Below are 21,843 nucleotides of genomic sequence, written 5' to 3'. Positions count from 1 at the left end.
CTGCTTCATCAACAGAAGAAACACTGCCTCACACCACAACCAGCAAGAGACAACATGATCACAACTTGTACTCAAGCCTCATGTTTGCAAACATTACTTACAGGTTTCTAAGCAATATGTGAAGAAGAGGAACCTAACTGTGCCCTAACAATTGTAAAATACAATGCTGTTTCCAAAGGAACTCAACTCTCATGTCACAGATGAAAATTGTACGTGAGAGATGCCAGGACAGTGTCTACCAAATTCTGCCAGCACCACACATCAACTGCCTCAAAACAATGCTGGAGCACATGTGAAATGAGCAACAATTGGGATGGCTTTCAGTGGTGCAGAGAAAGGAAAGACTCTCCTCAAACATCAGTATCAATATATATAGGTTTGATAACGCCACCTCAGAAGTGACCCAACATTCAGTACATGAACCAGAGTTTTTCCTCTAATTAAATAAAATAAGGTTTGAGACATTAACAGTTAAGAAAGCCTTCTGCAGAGTCATCCAAAAGAAAAGGTGGCTTAGATCTTGCTGACAAGAAGCCTCATACTTCACAAGACTTTTGCATGTAGCACAGCCATTATAATTACAATAGACAAGCCATGCTGTCCCTTCACAGTCAAGACATGCAAACCTCACACTGCAGGGGGATGGAGATGCAAGCTTCCATAAGTATATCCACCATCACCACTGAGTGTTTAAATTTGTTAAGTCAATTACAGTTGGTGCCATCTAAGGCCTCTAACTGCACCATTTATCTGCATAGCATCTTGCCTTCCTGCACTTACCGATTGAAATGATGAGGTCTCTCCTGAGAACAAATCCAACGAGTCTTTGGGACTCCCGTGACACCACCACTGGGTAGCCACTGTACGTAGTTTCATTGATTATGGTCTCAACATCTTCTACTGTCATGCTGTCCTGAGTAATGACAGTCAGAGGAGGATCATTCCTCCGTGGTCTCATTACATCCATTGCAAGTGTCTTGTGCGAGAACTCCTCCTTGGCTTCCAAGAAAGGGTAGCCATTGAGACGAATATGGGCATCGTAAATGCCTTCCCGCCCAATAGCGTCAGCCATCCACTTGCTGGTCATGGCTGCTGCCATCAGAGGAACTATGTATTCCAGTCCACCCGTGAGCTCAAACATAATGACCACTAGTGACACAGTCATTCGGGTCACCCCTCCTACAAACAGGACACAGGAAGGCAGAAGACATTAACATGTTTTGGAGGATTTCCAACCAGTAGAGCTGTTCTGACAGTTGCTACAGCTGTCCTCCACCCATGCATCTAGACAACGTATTATATCAGTAAAAGGTTGTACTGTTGGACTCCTAGCTAGAAAATAAGCGTCACATTCAGCATTGTAGTGGAAGCCAAACATGAACAGAACATACTGTTAAAACCATCTGTCTGCTCCAAAATATCATGCTTATTATAGGCCCTTCTGCTACTTTTTTTTTGGGTCCTTTTAGGAAGCAACCTTAAAAGGCCATATTAGCTTCTAATCAGGTCATAAGAAATACCCTAGAGTCACATATCCTGGGACAGCACATCTTCTGAACTACAGAAATCCATGAACGATGTGATATGTCTGTCCAAAACTTACTTCTTAAGACTATATATCAATGAAATATTTCACAATGACAATTTGCTGGAAAGGTCATCCTGTTACTTAAACACAAAAGAAAGTGAACTAGCTGCAGAATAGTCTGTCATGCTGTGAAATGGCCTTACACATGTACACTGATAAACAGATTTACGGAGCGATCCCTACGATAGGCCATGCAAAAAAGACAAGTGGCATCTTGACATCCTCTGCCTACTATCATTACTTTTCCTAACAACATGGCTTCCCTACGTGGGAATCTAGAGTCCCTGGACAGTCTCAGTTGTTCTGGCTGCATATTCAGGAGATTTCCCATGGAAACCTATCACGTCCAATGATAGGTTAGTGCTGGTAAAAGAACGCAAATGGGGTAAGAAACACATTATATGTTCTACTACAAAGTAGACCAAACACCCAAACATGCAGCCTAGACTTCAAAAGAAATCTGTTGCTTACCTAGACATGCCGCAGCCCCAACCATTGCATATAGGCCTGGAGTGATACAGTCAGCTCCTTGACTGCACCAGCCACTGAAGATGACCCAGTCATGGTGGTAAAAGGCCAGCTGCTCCATTGCTACTCCTAGCAATCTTCCTGCTATAGCACCTACTGCCATGCTTGGGATGAAGAGCCCTGAAGGGACCTATGAAAAAACACATCAGTGAATAAGGCATTTCTCAGGGAGGCAGTATTCAAAGACTAGTGACAGAAGTTAAAACAAGACTGATTTAGAGGTTATCCTAAAGTTAAAACTGGTATGGATGCCATGCTCCATCATCTTTGCCCTTCCCGCACCAAAAAAGGTGGTTGGAAGAACACCTCCTTGTATCCTTGGAAGGAAAAAGGGACAGCACTGGGTATGCCAAATGCTGTCCTCACTGAAATAAAACGTGCTCTAAAACCTCTGTAACAGAGTTTGAATTGTTTGCAGTTACTTCTTTCTGAGCAGGAGAAAGACCCACACAACAGTTTAGTGTGAAATAGAATAGGCTTCTTTTTTTTTGCAAAATTTTCCTAAAAAGCAAAGTTTATTTCCCAGAATAATAAAACCAAGTTTCATTTGCACACTACTAACACTCTGCTGTGCCTTTCCAACTAAGCGAGTACTAATTTATGAAATACGCATGATCCTTCAAAGTGAGAGTGCCTGTAATCAGCATATTAGTGATACCCAGTAGAGCCACTGCCAGCAAGTTTCACCTCTGCACTTCAACTCTTTCTGGATTTCAAAAGCTTATATTCTTTGAAGTCAGCGAATCTCCCCCTTGTGCCCTTTACATATTTTTCATATAGCTTTCTCCTACACAGTGTATTTTTCCTCACAGTTTTGATGATTGCCCTTGAATGTCAGTGACAACCTCAGTGCAACAACGAGGTGCAAACCTCTGAGGTAGGGTCACCTCTTTTGGACAATCCATTCAAGGGAGTGAGGGGCAGGGTAGAGACACTTAGGATCCGTCTGATAAAGCTCACTGAGGGAAAGCTCAGACCTAGGCAGTACATCCACAGCTCAGGAGACTGCCACTGAAGAAGATCAAAACAGTCTGATTAACGAACAGCTATCATAAGCATTTACAAATGAATATCTCAATTGCTTTGCAATTAGGAAAGGGGAGATATAATGGAAGTATCAAAAAGGCTTCAGTAAAGACAACTTAGAAGCATTCAATGTTTGGAAAATGGGCCATGAATCCCTAACCTAACAGCTTCAGTGACTGCATGTGGTGGCCACACACAGGGTAAAAGATTTCTACGGCCCTCAGTTACTCACAATGGAACAAATAATTGCCATCTATCACCCCCTATAAAGCACAGTTTCTTCTCCTTAACAGAGCTTGGGGAGAAAAACGTGTCTGTTTTTTAAATGGATAAAATCCTATGGTTTCTGCATCAGATGAAAAGAACATGAGCTGCTTTACAGGTAACTCTCACCTTCATGCCAAAGGTGAAGATTGTGATGAAGACTTTCATTATAAGGGCCAAAGCCAGCTGCCACATGGCTGTGTAAACTCCTGGGCCAGCAGCTCGGTCTGGCAGGTCATCCCCTTTGGTGCTGTTGAAGTCATTCACATACTCACAGAGCTTGGAAGAGTCCAAAATCCCACAGTCATTGAAGAGTTCAGAGATCAGCTCACTGGTGCTCATTCTGGTATACTCATTAGGGAAGGCCAGGATGGCTGTGATGGCAGTCACTACAAACACCTCCAGCACAGGGTATTTACCAAGTTTGGTTGTCTTACGTCGCCTGCACCAAGCAATGTTGCTGCGAATGAAGAAAGCTCCCCAAAGCCCACCAAATATTCCCAAGAGGACAAATGGCACAAGCTCCAGAAGATGCCATGGCATGTGAAACTCCACGTAGAAGAGAACCAGGCGGCTGTTCCCAAAAGGATTGATGGAGCGCAAAGTAAAGGCAGCCACCAGAGCAGCAAAGAAGGAACGCCACAGTGTCTTGAGAGGAAAATAGTAACTGACCTAAAAAGGAAAAACAAAGCAGACTCAGTCACTTGTCACTACCCTGATTGGTGCCCAGTAACATTACTACTGTATGAAATACAAGAAAGGACTGAGACTGGTGTGAAATGAGGACGGAAAGGACTGAGACTGATGTACCTTCCCCTTCAGCCAAGACTTGATTATGAGGTCCCCTCTATACAGACTACAATGACCAGGATGGATCTTGGTGTGCATACTTGCAGCAAATGCCCTCTATGATTCCTGAGGCGTAGATGATTTACTCAGATAGTAAAAGTTGCTACAAATCACCTATGAGCTGAAACCAGAGAAGTATTTGCCTTTCAGGCTCTGCAAGGTCCAGAAGTGCCAAACAATGGTGTTTGCCATAATAGCTAAGCATGACTATTGCTCAGCTGAGCAAAACCATCCCACTCTTTCTCTGAGTTAGGCCCTGAAGCCAGAAGTGGTGATCCATTTCATGTCTGGATCAAAAGAACATGAATTAGAAATTACTTGGTAAGAAAAAGAGTTCGATAAGCAAGGTAAGTTTGTTCTGAGGTACTCTGAGGCAGAGCTGTCTGGAGAGAGTGGACATATGGAATGACAGAGGCTGTGGTTGTGAGCAGTCAGCGTTGCTGAGCATGGACAGATCGGGGAAAAACAGCAGGTTTACTTTAAAGCCAGAGATATACATCATTCAAAATAAATTCTACAGTATTCATAAGAATTACCTGAAACCCCAGTAAAGTTTAGGTTGCCTGGCAGACCTTGTAAATACACCACCAATCAGTATTCAACAGAGTCTCCTTTCCACACCCAAGCAGTTATGAGTGGACTGTATTTTAAAACCAGCGGGGTCAGTTCTTGCAATAAAACAGCTCACCAGAGCTAATAGAAAATGCTGGTGTTACCTCTTCCAGACTAAAGAGCACTCCTCCAATCGGTGCACCAAAAGCTACAGACACACCAGCAGCTGCAGCTGCTGATAAAACCTATGAAAGAAACTGAAGTCAGTCACACATTTTCAGCTCCCCCCTCAAAATCTTTCCCCTTTTTTGTTGGATGTCTACTGAAATGTGTACAATTTTTATCTCCAATGATTGCAGAATAAGCTAACGTCTGACTTGTTTTAAAGGCAACAGGGAAAAGATGGACTGAGCTAATTCCCTAAGAAATATTCTAGATGATCTTGGAGGTCTTTTCCAACCTTAATGATTCTATTGCAATCCACAAATAACTTGAAGAAAGCATTACCATTTAAACAGTTCCAACCCTAAATCAGTAGAACTGACATCGATTGCAATTACCTTGTTCTTTTTCACCTGATTTCTTGCTATGCTTGCAGCCTAGATAAAGCTTTAGTAAGACAGAACAGCAGTACTTCCACCTCCCAGAACATGACTTTTGCTACCTTTGCCTGCCTCACATCTGTACCTTTTCTCAGAAGAGAACAACAAAGCGTAACTAGAGATGTTGTGAAGACAACCAAAACCTTGCCTGCTCACTGTGCGGATTCTGTCATTGCTGTGCTTAACAGAAGATAAGTTGGCCAATACTTCTACGCATTTCACACTAGTCATTCTCCAGTGACTTGTCCAGAAAAAAACCTTACATTGTGAGGAAACACTCATGAGCTTCACATTAGATATTAAATTGGTCCTTATACCACGTCCTTCCCAACAGCACCAGGTCCCCGAAAGTGAAGCCCTTCAGCCTACTCCTACAGCTAGGTCCAAGTCCCTCAAACAGTCTTAATGTAGCCTATGAGGTTGTATGACAAATGCAAACACTGCAAAACTGGGTGTGCTGTGGGCTAGCATCAGTGAATGCTCCTCTCACAACTGAGATGACTACCTGTGCTGGGGAAAAGCTGCAGTGTCAGAGATTGCTTTTGCTCCAAAGAAGTGTTGCACTGAGACACTCCGAGAATATGCCAAAACAAGAACTTATATTCATCACAAAGCACCAAACCCACCAGCTTTCCCATGCTCAACAGTTTAACAATAACACAGTTTCCCAATCTCAACAGTTTAACAATAACACAGTATCATTTTACCTCTCTGCGCTTGGCTTCATTCTTCCTGTACTTGGTGAAGAGATGACACAAAATATTTCCACAGCAGCAGGCAACATGCACCAGGGGGCCCTCTTTTCCCAAGCTCAGGCCAGAGGACACCGCCAACACTAAGGTAATGGTTTTGATGATCAGCGTCCACTTGCCCAAGTAGCCTCTAATGATGAAACCACTTAAGATAGTTTTGATCTGGAAGTCAAGCACACAGAGCTCTACAGGCTTTCATTCAAGTCCTGGTCAGAGCTCCCATTTTACTAGGCTCTCCCAGACCTGCCTTCAGCTTTCCCCTACAGCTTTCACAGTCCCTCCTAAGCTATCAAAAGTAAAATACAGTCAGTAAAAATACCTCTACGTGCAAAGATAGAAGGTGCCCTTCACAGAAGGTGCCCTTTGAGTCCTTCCCTCAGGACTGTTTTTCCTACTGAAAAATAATCTGATGCTGCTTTTGCAGTCTTCCACAAATGGTACACTTTTGTTTGTACCTCTTGTAGCTTGCATTTACTTTTAGTAAATTTTAGTTTTTAAATGGATTCTATGGAGACTTAAGTACTAGACGTGTTTCAGGGATAAAGTTTGGAGAAAAAAGCATATATTAAGATACCATATGTTTCTAGAATATAAGGAAGTATTATTCCATAGCAGGCAAGCATAATCTTTGGATGGTGGATCCCTACCCCACCTTAAAACAAACACCACCCCCACAAAAAAAAAACACAACACAACACTTTCATTCTTGCTCACCTCTGGAATTCCTGAGCCACAGGCATAAGGAGCAAAGCCCTTCACAAGTAACACAGCAAGAAGGGAGAATAACAAAGCCCAGATAACATACATCAAGTAGTTGAGAATGTATGCAAAAGCCCCCTGTAATGCAGAGAAAGTTAACAGATTTGTATCACTTCAACTGAGATTACGTCAAACCAGTACACTGAAGCAAGCGCACAGAAATAGCAGGTAATCTCAAATACAGTTATCAACAGCCAAAAATAACAGGGATCGTAATAAGTCTGCAGTTCCAAGGACAAAGTTACATTTACTGGGTTACAGGAATGTGAGCCACCCATACTTCCAAAGACCACTTTATAAAATGGCAAACAAGATATACAAATACTGTCCCAGTCAAGCTGGCTGCTCCACTGGATAGAACTGCCAGAACTTGGTTCTATCCAGAACACAGGACTTGAACTTGTCTGGCATTCCTTTAAAGTGTTCATGGGCAAAAACATTCTCCAAGCAGTAAGTCTCAAACACAACTAAAGCAGTACACTTGTAAATGTGTCAATGTTTTGCTTCCCCACTGAGGAAAATACATAAGCAACTTATTTACACCCTTCAAAGACCCCAACATTCAAATTCACATCACTGAAATATCTTCAGTTAGCACTTCTGGCATATACATACAGATCATACCAAGAGACAATACAGTCTGGGGAAATGGGACATTCAGCAGCAAAAGTAGTTCTAGGCACACATTACCTCTCCATGGCCAATAATAAGCTGTGACCAGCTCTTCCATTCGGGACACTTGTCTCTGTCTGTAAAGGTAGTGTTTGATTTCCAGCAGCAGTGTTCATGGTTAAACCAGAAGCCTGCTAAACACACTCCTTCTTTCAAATCTGTCATCCAGTGGGCAGAAATGTCTATCAGACCTGCTAAGGAACCTGGTTTAAAAATACAAAGGTGAAAACTTAATAGCCATCTTATGCAGACTCACATATCTGAAGGTTACAGTCTGCCCCTACTTTGACTCACCTACCAGCAAATAGAGCAGCACTGATATTTTTGCCTACAATTAACTTTTATTCTTAAGAGGGCTAAAGGGAAGATTTGCTTAAGCATACATTGAAAAGAGTAGGTCACAAAACAAAGTGTGGCTAACAACATTTCCAAGGTTGACCCCAGCAAACTGCATTAAAACCTACCCTAAGTCACTAGAAATTAATTCTTCTCAATTAGACTGAACAACCACATTAAATATATCATGGCAAGTAGTCAGAGGCAAGGAGGGATTTATCATGTTTCTGAAGAACATAAAACATGTCACTGGTCTCCAGCACAAGAGCTGAAATCCACAAGTTACGCTAACAATGCTAAGACTGTGCAAGGAATAACTTTGAATTTGGAGGAAACATTTCCAATCCCAATTAAAAACAAAAACCAAACAACTGACAAAAAACCAGAAGGGAAAGTTACAACTATGCCAAATAATACAACCAGAGAGTCAGTAAGGAAAGTAATTCACATTTTAAAAAAAGAAAGCTTCAAGCAATTTTATATTTTTCTATTAAGGAAAACACCTATAGCTCCCCCCTGCAATAAATGCTGTAATTGGCTCCGTTCTCAGGTAAAATGCCATGTCAACACAGAAGCCAGGAATACAGACCTCTGATCTGCACAATCAGAGGCTCCAGAGGCAACACTAAACATCTAGCAAATCTTTCAGTTAATGAAAAACTTGCTAGCAGCTTTCCTATGTAAATATTTAACAGAAGACTTAAATTCATCCCTCATGATGAATGTTTAGCTGCCTTCTATCAAGAAGATTTGCATCCAACTGATTTACTACTTTTGCACTTGGGTCCAAAGTTTGCTTCTGAAATAATTTAAACGGCCTCAGCCAGTCAACCTCTGAAAGAAAAGCCTGACTTTCCAAGAAATACTGCTCACCTTTTATTTTTAAGTATAGTCGGGGGGAGGGGTGTGGGGATAAAATCTAACACTCCTTGACATCAGCCTCTCCAGCGTCAAAGAGCATTCAGCAAAAATGATTCACATCATGATACTTCCCTCTGAACCACCATTTTGATCACCTCCATTTTGCTACCTACCATTATTTCAGAGCTCTGTACCAGCATCAGATCAAGAACAGTCCCCAGGACAGCCTTCAGTCTGAGTTTTGTATCTTGGTATTTATACGGATAGGGCCCCGGGGCATTTAAAAATAACTCTCCTTAAATTGCAAAACAGTGGCAGAGCCATAAGTATCAGTGTAGCTCCTCAGCCCTTGTTTCTGGGACAAAATCTCCTGCTTTAATGATATAACAGGGTTTGTGCTAGGACTCAGTAGTGATGGTACAGAACCAGGACTCAGTTTTATATTAAGGTTTGCTCTTACCTGCTAACAACCCAATGAACAGCATCAACAACCAGCCAGAAAAAGCATCGCTCACACTGTGTATCAGGGCCCATGTTGACTCTTTACTTCTGCTGGTAATCTAGAAGAATTAAAAAAAACCAATCCATTAGGACACTGATCTAATTCCCTGTAAATACTTTAAGAGTTACTTGGTAGCACTGTAGGTTGGAGATACACCCCTAACGTTCACTACAACAATCGTAGTACATTCTGTTTTGAGGGACAAGAGGGAAAACATCAGACAGTGGCTGGGTTTACAGCTGGTATAGTCCAATGCAGCTCCAGTTCAGACATGAACAAGAATTAATCAAGGATATTTCCACTCTTCCCAGCATTCATGTAACGTTTTCCTCTTAAACGTCTTTTGAATAAGAAGAAAACAAAATCCACCCTTTAGCTTTTAAAAGACATTTCTTGTTAGCAATAACAAGTTACTACTAACCTGAAGCCACAAGCAAATGTGAATGCTCAAGGGACCCTCATAGCACTTTGCCCCCAGCAACTTACCCACGCTGCCTCACGAGTATTGACACCACACCAACTGGGAAGCAAACAGAAGTTGTCACCAACTTCTCGTAGTCTTCAGCTACTCCCTCAATATTTGTAATACAAACTAGACGTTACTTTGAGCACAGCAGACTGCCAAGCACTGCTTGCCATAAATCAGCCTCCTCAGCCAGACACAAGAAGGTTAGCAGGTTTCAAACCAACAGAGCGTGGATGAGTTATGACTCCTGGAACCTACACGTGCTGATTGCATTTGAAAGCAGGACTCAGAGCCACGCAAGAGGCCTCAGGCCAGCGAGCTCCTCTGGCCAGGCCCTGCCAGCCTGGCTGCACCTGGCGATGGCACGAAGGGGCGCGAGCAACCTGCCCGCTGCCCTGGCGCCAGCACACCACCATCATTCCCTGGTGACAAGGCACATTGAGGAAAAAAACTAATTCTCACTAAATGAGGAAGAATCCTTTCTTCCTCAATGATTTTCATTTTTTTCCTCTAGATTTTGTCTTTCAAATGCTGCACGCTTCATCGGCATCACTGCTACTGAATGAAGGTGGGAGTTCAGGTGGTGGCCAAAACTATTGCCTTGACATTTGTTTTTATTTGACCAAACATACATCTCTTTGACCAGCAGTAATTTCTGTCTTTACCTGATTTCAACTTCTTGTGATAAAAAGTGTCTTTCTGTAGATAGGGAACAGATTGTCCTTTTCCAAACTCACAGACATCATCTTTGACATGCCTGTGTGTGTGCGTACACGTGAGAAGATTTGGAGTCTGTACTCATAATGCACAGATAGAAGCAGTTTTTTTGGACAGTAGGTATTGGGCATAGGGCCTCTTAGTTGGGTCCGTACTTGCTCAGATTTGTGAATTATACTGTAATTCCCACACACTGAGCAGCAAGGATGGAGTTCAGCTTGTGCACTACAATTGTTTGGGATGAGTTGTTTTGTAAGGCTCAAAAATAAAATATCAAAGGATATTTTAGCAAGTAAACAGCAAAGTTTAGTTCAGTCATCACCCTCCAAAAGTTCCACCAACAAGGGTTTCTCATGAATTAGGAGCATGCTTGGGACATCAGTACTTTATTTAAAGCAACCTTTGTGTTCTAAGCAGATTCCTTTAATTGCAAAGAGCAATGAAGTCCCAGAAGCAGAATTTGTTCCAGTTTTCTCAACCATGCAGCACAAACTTCAGTAGGAAGAGTATCCCTTTTCTTTATCAATAAGCAATGTGTATAATGGAGTCATGGGGTGCTTATATTCTTACATATAATCCATGGAAGAGTAATATAATTCTTCTAAACAATGCATGCATCTTCCATGGCTAGGACTGTACGCTAGGACTGCTAGGCTTCAGAATTGAGCAAGTTTAACATTGCATAAGGAAATGAGCGATCAAGGCATCTAAGCCATATATCAGAAGAACGTCTCATTAAAGCTTTTAAAATAAATAAAGCCTTGGACAGAAAAGTAGCAATGGGTAAACTGCAACACATTCAATTTAGTGTTTCTTTTCCTCAAAAGGTAGAGGCTTTCAGTTTCCCCCTTACAGCAATCCCTTGGTATTTTTCATGTAACTGGCTCCCTAGTAAGGTAATTAGAACTACGATTAGCTCTAAGCAAGTTAATATTTCCGCCTTCAATGCTAGCAAGGAGTAGTAAGAAATGTTACCTCTCTGTGCCTGTCCCGGTCCCTGGACTTCTCTCGCACCCAATCTATAGTGTTAAAATCTTCATAGGTCCCCACACCAGGAAGAGGTTCCTCCAGGAAATCCATCATTTTGCTTGTGCCGTTCATCTCTCCTCCATTATATGAGGAAAATCCTGATGGGGGAGTGAGGGGGGAGAATTGAACATTTCTTAGTTTTCCCCCTTTTTAGAAAAAAAAAACTTCAAAAACATCACTGAAGTGCTGGCTTAAGTGGAACAACACAGATTTCAGGGTAAGTAAACAGCTTACGAGCTGTTCCTTCAGCTACATGCACCAAGCAAGCATCCCAGGGATTAACTGCTCAGCACCCATATGCACTGCCCCAGCTTCAACAGTTCATAAGGAGATGGGCTCTTTTCTGGAAAGATTTGTTCAGGAACCACCAAAGTAAGCTAGCACCTAGATTTAACTGTTCCCTAAATCCAGGACATACTGTGGCTGTGCTCTGACGCTTCAGGGAAACAGCGGGGAAAGGAAGAAGGGAAAGTGAATAAATATTTAAGACTTCCACCAGAGCTGAAGGGAGTTCAGTGAGATCCAGTGCAAGAATAAAGCAGGAACCAAACTAGGACCGTGAATGGCAGCAGGGAGAAGCAAATGACCACCTGATCCTATCCTCCCCAGCCATCACTTGAGGGGAGACAGCAGTGCACACAAAGCAGAGAAAGCAATCGGAGCTTAAGAAGAGCCATGTTTCCCCGTTACCTGAAGGGCTTGCTGTCTCCTTTCAGGTCAAATAAACTCAGCCAATTACCAATCACTTGACTTTGTCTAATCTGCTCCAGCCCATGATGTTGAATAGGGAAGCTCCCAAAATTTTGGTCACAAGACCATCTCTTCACAGTTAGAAGCACAGACCAAGGGTGTGGGGCAGGCATAGTAAGTGCTTGCAGAAAAAACTATTAATCTACAGTGTGACGAGGGTTGACCTTGTCCACCTGGAGATGCTTCTGGAGATGCTTTCTGGAGAGCTTCAAACCCATGCTTCAAAGTAAAACCTCCTAAGCGTCATTCCTACAGTTCCAACACCCTCTGCCAAGTAAAAAATATTAATTCTGGACCCCGTCACAGGAAGTGGGTTAAACCCAGCGGATTAGTGTTGTCTTTGTGTCCAGATGCCAGGCCCCTGCCACCTTCCAGCCTATCCCTCTGCCGCACGATTCCTCCTCCCGTGAGGGCCCCACTTCCAGCTCCTGTGCTCCGCACCGCAGGCCTCCCAGGTGCCTCGAGGGAGATGCTCTCCCACGTCCAGCAGCTAGAAACAGCCATTGGGAAGCTAAGCAGCACTACTGACCTCAGCACTGATCAATTCTCTGACACCCCCGGCACTGGTGGTTAACCAGTGCTGCCTAACAGGCTTTACTGGCTAAACAAAAAGGATTTTTTTTTTCAGTCAGGTGGGACAGAGACCTTCAGCAAAGAGGGCCTCCAAATGAAGTAAGAGGCAGAGAAGGCAAATTGCCCAAGAGCACAGGGTTCAGTGAGTAAGGGGAGAGAAAATCTTGCCCAGCACCCTGCCCTCCTCACTGCTCCACCTGAAGGAAAAGGCCGCCGGGCAGAAAAGCAGCAGAACGGAGCTGACCCTATGGCTTCCAAGGCAGAAACCTTGGACCTGAGTGGTTTTTAACTGCCCTGGAAAATGCACTTAGATCTCTTCCACCTGGAAAACACTCACAAATCTATTCCTGCTTTTATTTGCTCCTAAAATAAAACATTGGCATCTGATCTGAAAAGAAACTTTGGAAATCCCACTAATGTAACACTTACTCCTTGCTCCTTTAAAAACCTGTTTCTTAAAGCCCTATTCAAGCACTTTGATGGTGTTAAAATACATTGGGGTAGGTGGGGAAACAAAACAGAAGTCTCTTAAACTTTAGCCAGGGAAATCAAGGAGTTCTCTTTACAGACTGACATGGAACAAGTTCTTCCGTGCAATTCAGCCCAAGCTTCATTCTTTTGCTTGTGCAAGCACTGAGGCCTCTGCTCCAAGTCAATAACAACAGAATTCTTCGTTAATTTTACTCCATGTATTTTTCTGCTGAAAATGTATTTTTTCTTGCTGAAAGGGCAAAAATTTGCTGGGTTACTGCAAGAAACTGTGTTAAATTTCAGTGGAGATGAAAGGTGCCCTAGAGTATTTTCCAGTACACAAAAGTGTCCTCTTAAGATAAAAATGATGCTACTTTACATACCGAATACTAATTTTGAAACTCCCTTAAGAAACTTTTCATGCTACCTTCATTCCCAAAAGCTCTCTCCACGTCCCTAACAGCCAAAGAGCTCCTAAGCTTTACCTTAGTCTGCTACGGTGCTATTTGCTTCTTCATTTAAAAAAAAATAAATCACACTAAAGAAAAATGACTATTTCAAAAGTACAAACCAGGAAGGGTTTCTTAGAACTGATAGCTGACAACTCCGTTCTTTGCAGAGCTTTAGTTCTTCTGAACTGCAGCCTTCACTCAGACAGTTATGATCCAAACCAAGCTCAAGTGAAAGAACACCTTTCCTAAAACAAAGCTGTGCGTCACGCGATCAAGAAGGGAGTTGCACAGATCAAGTCCCTGTCATCCCAGTTCTGCAGACCTCTTAGAGTAGGCCTGTACAACACACATTCCTGTTTGGAAAGTGGGAAGAGAAAGGTGCTGCCAGCCAGACTGCACGCTGAGCAACCTCAGTAAGTAGTTGCCAGCCAGCAACAAACCAAAGGGAAGTAGAGGACATAAGCTATGAAAAGGCAGCAAGAAACTAAGGTACTCAGTAGACAGTTTCTCATTTGAGTTAGGAACCCCCTGACTGATATAATCACGAATCATTCACTTGGCAGTCCAGAGAAAACCAAATGCCACTTAAAATGCTACTTTATGTTCTGCAGAGCAAGCATCAGCTCACATAGTCCTCGTAACCCCATCATGTATGTTCCAGTCCACCATGCATGGTCTTCCCCCCAAGGTTACACTGCTACAGAGAACTTCCAAGGGTGTACAGATGGAGACACTCTTGGTAGAGAGGTTGATTTATCAGACTTGGGCAGGAGAATAAATCTAGATGCAGTTCTGTAAGATATGAAATGTTTACAGTTATTCAGAGGCAAAAAAAATAAAAAAAACTGGGTCAAAATTGAAAGGCAGTAAATGAAAAAGTATTAAAACTCCCATATAAAAAAGATAATGTTTAGTATTTCATTTATAGAATCATAGAATCACTGAGGTTGGAAAAGATCTCCAAGATCATCCAGTCCAACCTTTAACCTAGTCCTGACAGGTCCACCACTAACCCTTGCTACTAAGATCTACAGCCACATGTTTCTTGAAGACCTCCAGGGATGGTGACTCAACCACCTCCCTGGGCAGCCTGTTCCAATGCCATAGCGAAGTCTAGGTAGACAACATCCACAGCTTTTCCCTCATCCAGAGTGCGGTACCTTCTCACAGAAGGAGATCAGGTTTATCAAGCAGGACCTGGCTTTCGTAAGCCCATGCTGACTGGGCCTGATTGCCTGGTTGTCCTGCAAGTGCTGCATGATGGCACTCAGGATGACCTGCTCCATCGCTGGCACCGAGGTCAGACTGACAGGCCTGTAGTTCCCCGGGTCCTCCTTCAGGCCTTTCTTGTAGATGGGTGTCACATTTGCTAGCCACCAGTTGACTAGGACCTCCCCAGATAGCCAGGACTGATGATAAGTAAATGATGGAAAGCGGCTTGGTGAGCACTTCTGCCAGCTCCCCCAGTACCGTCACACGGATCCCATCTGGCCCCATAGACCTGTGTATGTCTAAGTGGTGTAGGAGTTTGCTAACCATTTCCTCGTGGATTATAAGGGCTTTATTCTGCTCCCCATCCCTATCTACCAGCTGAGTGGGCTGAGTACCCAGAGAACAACTGGTCAGGTCAGTACCCAGAGAACAACTGGTCTTGGTGCTAATGACTGAGGCAAAGAAGGCATTAAGATAAAAAAAATAATGAAGAAAACAAGATCAGTCTCATAGCACACTTGAAAAGTACTACAAAATAACCTACTTCAGGAAGAAAAAGAAAAAATCCTTGCTTCATTAAGGATAAAAAAAAGGTTAAGTGAGTTTCTCCAGAGATCTCCCCAACCAGTGGAGTTCACAGACCATGCATCCAACCCACCCAACTTGCACTGTAAAGACAACAGTACACATTTGTTGAGAGCCTGGAAGTACTGTGTTTTCAACAACATTTTTGCACTCAACAGAAAATACACAAACTGGTATCAATGTTTTCAAAGACTTCCCCATTCAAGTATGCCCACTGGAAATCCCAAGTACTACTCTACAGATTTGACAGACCAAAACCTCCTTCAACCACCCGTAACAGTGGCACAGAAAAACGATCTTGTGACTAACAGTAGAGGCAACAGATTCAGTACGTCCAGCAAAGTACGTCCAGTTACTGACTGCTTTGAACAGCATTAAGGAAAGTCAGCATCCATCCAAACATTATTTAGGGGATGGAGCTAAAACAAAAGGAACCACCATTGCAACATCACTTTTAGAACAGCTTTAGATTGAAACAACAAGATAGCACTATTGGGAGGTCTTTGAGGCTTTGCTAAGTGTGGGTGAAGAGTTTTTTTTTTTTTTTTTTAATACCATGCCCGGTTATCCTAAGACTACATTAATTCTGCCTTGAGAAACGTAAAATGAGATAAACTACCAACTCCTGAACACACCTCTCAAAACCAAGCAAATCAGTCAAAATAGTTCGTTATTGTTTCTAAAGGAATGACCAAAACTTCCAGAAGTGCAATAGCACTTCATACATCCATACTGGAGACAGCACATTTTCACTGTTTGCTCAATTTATCTGGGACACTTACTACAGTCTTTCTTCAAGATAAAAATTAAGGCCAAAGAAAAAGTATCAAAAGTGGTGTTAAACCAAGCTGTTACAACATTGAGAAGCATTTTCTGCCAAAACATGAGATGGGTGTCATTCCTTGCTCGATCTTCTGAAATAACTGCCCAGGCCAATGACTTTTAGCTGCCCTGGGAACCTCCTCCCAGCTCAGAGCTACCGCAGAACAACATGGACCAGACCTAAAGGGCACAGAGTCAGTACAGAGCACTGCTCAGCAAGCAAAAGGGGCTGCAGTAACTGAATCCTCAGGTCTGCCCTGTTAAACAGGGCCAAAAGTCACACAGGTATCAGCCTCCACATTCCATCAATACGGCAGCCAGCAACCACACTGAGAGTCTCTGCAAAGAGGCCAAGCACAGAAAGGGCAGTTCACCTTGACTTGCATGCTCAGGAACAGCCAGGTGCATTCTGGAGACCGAACCTGCTCTCCAGACACTGATCCCATTCATCAGCACAGTCTCCCGTGCCTAAAGTGACTGGATTTCATATTACCAAATCAGAACCCCGAAGTCCCCAAGCAATACATGACAACTTCATGGCTGTGCAAGTAGATAAGCAGTCTATTTCACAAAAGATAATGAGAAAATGTCCTTATATTTTTTTCCCTGATTAATACTAAACTATAAAATGGCTGACAGCCATAAATATTTATCAAGATCATATTTCCTGCCTCAGCCTGTTACAAATAAAGAATCCTAGGAAATTCATATAGGAATAAATCCGGAAAATCTGCTCAGTAATGCCTTGTCAAAACACAATCAAGATGATCCTGTAGGTCTCTCCAATTCCTAACATATATACCTCCAAATCAGTATTTAAAACCCAGAGACAGCAAGTTCAATACAGTCCTGTCAGAGAAGTACAGTTCATATTTAAACAGATTTTTATTTTTGGATCACCTCTTCTTCCCTAAATGGGTTAATGCTCCATTTTAGAGATTCTTCCTGGCTTAAAAAAAAAGAAGTCAGTGCTCTTTAAAGTTACAGGCATCTGTCATTTGCAATACAGGAAACCTACAGCGCTTTATTAATTGGCCTGCCAGCACAGCACCTGCAAGAGAGGTATCCCTATGCTGCTTTCCCATAGCAAATATGGAAAAAGGATTTAATTTTTTTTTTTCCAGACAAAAGGAAGAACTGCCCTACACAATCATCACACAGCAGAAATCCAACAGACCACCCTGGCTGCTCACCCTTTGCAATCAAACCCTTCGTCTGAGGAGAAACCAGAGCAGCTTCAGAGCCGTGACCAGCAGTTTGCTGCCTCACAGCCTCTGCAGTGTGCATCTACAGGCAAATGTGTTCCCCTTCCTCCCTGGAAACCATCTCCTTACCCTCACTGAGACGCTCCTTTTCCTGCAGAAGGACCTTCACCAGCCCATCGCACAGCGACACAAGTCAAGGGAAAATGGGTGTTGGTTCCTCTACGGCAGCGCTCACTGCATCCTTTTCCCTCGGACTCAGGTGAAGAGGAACACGGGCAGTGCCGGGCTCTCCCTGCTCCCCGAGCATGTCGTCAGCAGCCACCGTCACATGAGCCAGCCCTTCCACCGCCTGGAAGGGGCAGGATCTCGGCAGCACAGGGAGAGGCTCCCGCTTGCAGGCAAGGAAGAAAGGGCAAAGAGCGAACTACATCCACGGATTGCGACTCCTGATTTACGGAAAGGGGTCTCATCCTGAAGCTGCAACCAGAGCTCCTCTGACAGCCTTCAGGACATTTTGTCTGGCAGCATACATTCCCCAGCACTAATATCCGCCTGCTTGCTGTGCTGCACAGACTCAGTGTGCAGATGGCTGAAGCTGACTGCGCAGGGGCTTTGAGATGCAGAATAACTTGTTGCTAATGCTGTTTGCTCTCTTAAGTCGGGTGGGTTAGAGCTGTATACTGAGAATTTCCAGATACCCTTCACCCCAACAATTCCAAAGATTCCGATTCCAAAGACTGACAAAAAATGCCAACTAACCACCTCATCCACAGTCTGTCTGTGGAGGGATGACCTCTATCACAAGCGCTGACAGTTAAACATGTCAGATGAGAGCAAGGGCTATGATGCTCCTGGCACACTTGCCTGGGACCAAGCCAAACTACATTGCAGGAAAACACATTTAGCAGCAGAGTTTCCTGAGTGGGGAGAATCAGTCACAGATGTACCGCAAAGTCTTTCTTCTCCCACTTCGTTGTCATTTTGCTCACTAAAAGGCTAATGGCAATGCTCTTTGCTTACTGCCTTCTAGCAGGCAGACAATTCATTTATTTTTTACCCTCAAGCAATATGTCATTGTGCTGTCTGCAGCCCCTCCAGGGCCTCATTAACACTATTTATCTTGCCATTCAATGTACATAAGAACTGAAAGGGGCTCATGATTAAATTTTTCTGGCTTCAATTACTAGTGATAACTTGTCATTTAAGCCTTGTCTCACAAGTCTGAAACACTACGCATTAGCAAACGTTAACTTTGGTCTTATCGTTGTGCCGGGTAGAGGCTCAGCAGGGCATCCTACTGCTCTGGCAATATGGAATTCAAGGACAAATGCAGCTGAAGAATATGCCAAAAGCACTGCCAGATGTAGCAACAACAGTAACATGTGGACTTGCAGGTCTGATTTTAGCAAATGCAGCTGCAGAGAGCTGACAATACCACTTCCACCAGATGTATTCAATGTTATGGTTCCAATAGCAGATCTGGCAGCCAGGATTGAATGCCTATCTTCAGCTGGTCCTCTTCTCACAGCCCTGTGTATTAACTTATTACCCTGCTTATTAGCTTATCCTGCAACACTTTAGGGCATACTCCTAACACTACTCTAATTCTCAATTCTTCCCTTAGAGCTCAAAAGAAAAAAAACCTTCTTAAATTGTACAACAAAAGAGACCTTTCCAGCGTTTAATGTTTTAAGTCTTCTGAAAAAGTGGGGAACACAGTCCTGCTTTTGTCCCCTACAATTTAAAGTACATTCAGAGCTACTGTGATACCCAAGCACTGCACCTTGTTCCTCCCGTGCCCAGTACCTGCCTCACCACTGTAATGAGTTGAGGAAGAGCCACGAAAGAAAAGCACAAAATAAGTTGGCACAATTGACTAACTTTTACACCCAACCAGAACTACTGTTCAGAGAAAACTATCTGTAGATACAAATTTAATAGTTTGGAAAAGGAATACCAAGTACAACTTACCTTCATAACAAACAACAGAAGCAATAGCTGAACTAGGAGACTCAGTATTTGCTAAGGCATCTGTTCCAACAGAGCTTTTGTTACAGGAATTAGACCATGTAAATCTTGTATTTCTTCCAAAAAGCAACAGGACCACAGACATAGTAACTGACAATGTCTTTGGGTATCCCTGAAGCTTTTTACAGAATCTTCTTTAGAGGGTCTTATGCAAACAAAGCTTTCTGGGAATCACTGGGAAAGTTCTCTCACAGAAGACCAACTGGATGAAGATACAGGATGCTAATGGCTAAAATTAGCTGGTTTTCCAAACAGGAGAAAGGAAATGGTGGAATCCCACTCATTTTTGCTTGTATTGGACTACACAGCATATTTGTAAGTCGTCCAAGAAAGCAGTGCCTACACTTACCTTAACTTGTACTGGGTAACTAGCATCACTTCAGACAGCTTTGAAGGACTACAGCTGGATTACAAAATGGCAAAAGAAACTCAAGTGTTAACAAAGCAAGGCAAGGGAGAGGGAGATATGACAACACAACTGTAAACAATGTCATGCTCTAAGTCAGTATGTCTGACAAAAATTCAAGTGTCTGTGGATAATTCTCTGAAAATGACTGCTCAATACTCAACAGCAGTTAATCAACAAGGAAATAGCTTTTTCTAAATCCCTTAAACTAAAAAGATAAAAGATTTGCTGCTGTATAAATGCACCTTGAATATCCTGTGTAGTTCTGGTTACCTTTACTGTGCCACAGAAAGGAAGAGATACCAGTAAGACAGAATAACTTACGGAAAGCACAACTGCATCCTTAAGAGGACTGTGCCACCCTACCTATCTTTTGGGCAAGGATACAATTTATGCTTTCTCCTAGATTTCTAGAAACGCCTAAGGTAAGACTAAGGCAGTATCAGAAAGAAGTCTGTGGCCTTTGATACGTCTTCTAATTTAGCACAGCTGCTGAGGTGCTAACAACTTTGACAAACCACAGCTAGGATTCAGTTGCTGCCTGGCATAAGAAATACTATTGCCTTAGTGTCAAGATAGGGGAAACTAGAGAAGTATCAGTGGATTTTATAAAAAAAAGTCAAGTTTGATTCTCAAGCACATTGTGTAAAAGCAAGGAGACTTATCTGTTATCATTTATTGACAAAATGCTGAAGTCCAAACAAAAAAAGATAAGAGTAATATCATGTTACTCATGGTGACTTTTCATTAAGGCAGACAGCACAGTACCAGGCATTAAAAGTACCTGCAGTCTTGCAAATCATTTCGACTGAACCAAGCCTGAAGAACTCAGAATATCTACAACTATATCAAGCTCTCATAGAACTCAAGACTTTAGAAAGTAGGTGCATTCATGCAAATACCAGTTAGGAACAAAGTCTCACACTCTGTATAGATCCTGTGAAAAAGATATTTTTCGATACAAGCATCACATGTTACAGGCCACGTGCAAGGCTGCCCGTTTCCATCTGAGACCTAACACAGCAAGAAAATCCTGTCTCTCATTAGTCAGGGCTCTTAAGGAAAGCTTGAAAGAGCACTGGCTGTGAAATGCAATCCAGATATACAAATTTATCAAAAAGCATGCGATTCTTCTTGAGTCATTTCACAGGATCTAAAAGCTCCAGTTGCAATCATTTTCATACTTGAGATGCCACAACTAATTCGCAGGAGAGTTTCTAAGACACTGCTAGTCTTGGAGAAGAAAGTGAAAGAGGACTGGATTCTGGTTTCAAATGGCATCACTGAAAAACCTCCATTCTTCAACGTGTCACAGCAAATGCAGCACATGAGAAATACAGGTCCCAACCAGAAGTTTGCAGAAGACTCCACCACAAGAGAACTTCAATTACCACGTCTCCAGCTCAAGTAAAGCACGTGTCACTGCTACACCTTTGAAGGACAGGTTGGGCACTTGACGCCCAAGTATTTGTCAACAAACGTTTTCTGAGTTCAGTAGGGGAAATCCATAGGGAACTGACACCAGCATTCAGGGAGGCAACTACTTCCCTTTTTAAATTTCCTCTTTTCCTTCACTGTCAAAACCAGCAAAGATTTATACTTCCTGTTAACAGAAAGAGCCCCTTTTGCTGAAACTGCTTCTCTCCGTGATTAAGTTTGCTAAAATCGCAAGAAACAGACAAACAGTTGTTAAACTGCAGAGTAGCAGTCTGCAGCCTCCTCAAGTGCTGTCCCCACCACCTTTATTCCGATTCATGTTTTAGTGGGGCGTACTTAACCACTCCAAGGACCAAGGCCAGCTGTGCTAAACTGAAGTCCACTTCCCTGGAAGTGATT

General features: G+C 42.9%; 1 protein-coding gene across 18 annotated transcripts in view; it reads right to left on the bottom strand.

The window, feature by feature from the left end:
* LOC121077102 (H(+)/Cl(-) exchange transporter 5) overlaps positions 1–21,843 on the bottom strand; it is a 49,312-nt gene that overhangs the window by 3,709 nt on the left and 23,760 nt on the right. For 15 of the 18 annotated variants that reach the window (XM_040571920.1, XM_040571929.1, XM_040571926.1 and 12 more), the window contains 9 exons: positions 11,450–11,601; positions 9,250–9,349; positions 7,611–7,795; positions 6,876–6,998; positions 6,117–6,323; positions 4,972–5,052; positions 3,536–4,078; positions 2,060–2,246; positions 781–1,179 (listed from right to left, as the gene is read on the bottom strand). In XM_040571920.1, coding sequence (XP_040427854.1) covers positions 781–1,179; positions 2,060–2,246; positions 3,536–4,078; positions 4,972–5,052; positions 6,117–6,323; positions 6,876–6,998; positions 7,611–7,795; positions 9,250–9,349; positions 11,450–11,601 — 1,977 coding nt within the window. Of the gene's footprint in view, positions 1–780; positions 1,180–2,059; positions 2,247–3,535; positions 4,079–4,971; positions 5,053–6,116; positions 6,324–6,875; positions 6,999–7,610; positions 7,796–9,249; positions 9,350–11,449; positions 11,602–17,702; positions 18,416–21,843 lie in introns of those variants that run through there. The other 3 variants (XM_040571932.1, XM_040571931.1, XM_040571930.1) reach the window with 2 other exon arrangements.

Source organism: Cygnus olor, chromosome 13, assembly GCF_009769625.2.
Source record: "Cygnus olor isolate bCygOlo1 chromosome 13, bCygOlo1.pri.v2, whole genome shotgun sequence".
NCBI classification, from domain to species: domain Eukaryota; kingdom Metazoa; phylum Chordata; class Aves; order Anseriformes; family Anatidae; genus Cygnus; species Cygnus olor.
Note: the sequence above shows the minus strand (reverse complement) of the source record. Positions and strands in the feature narration are given on the sequence as shown.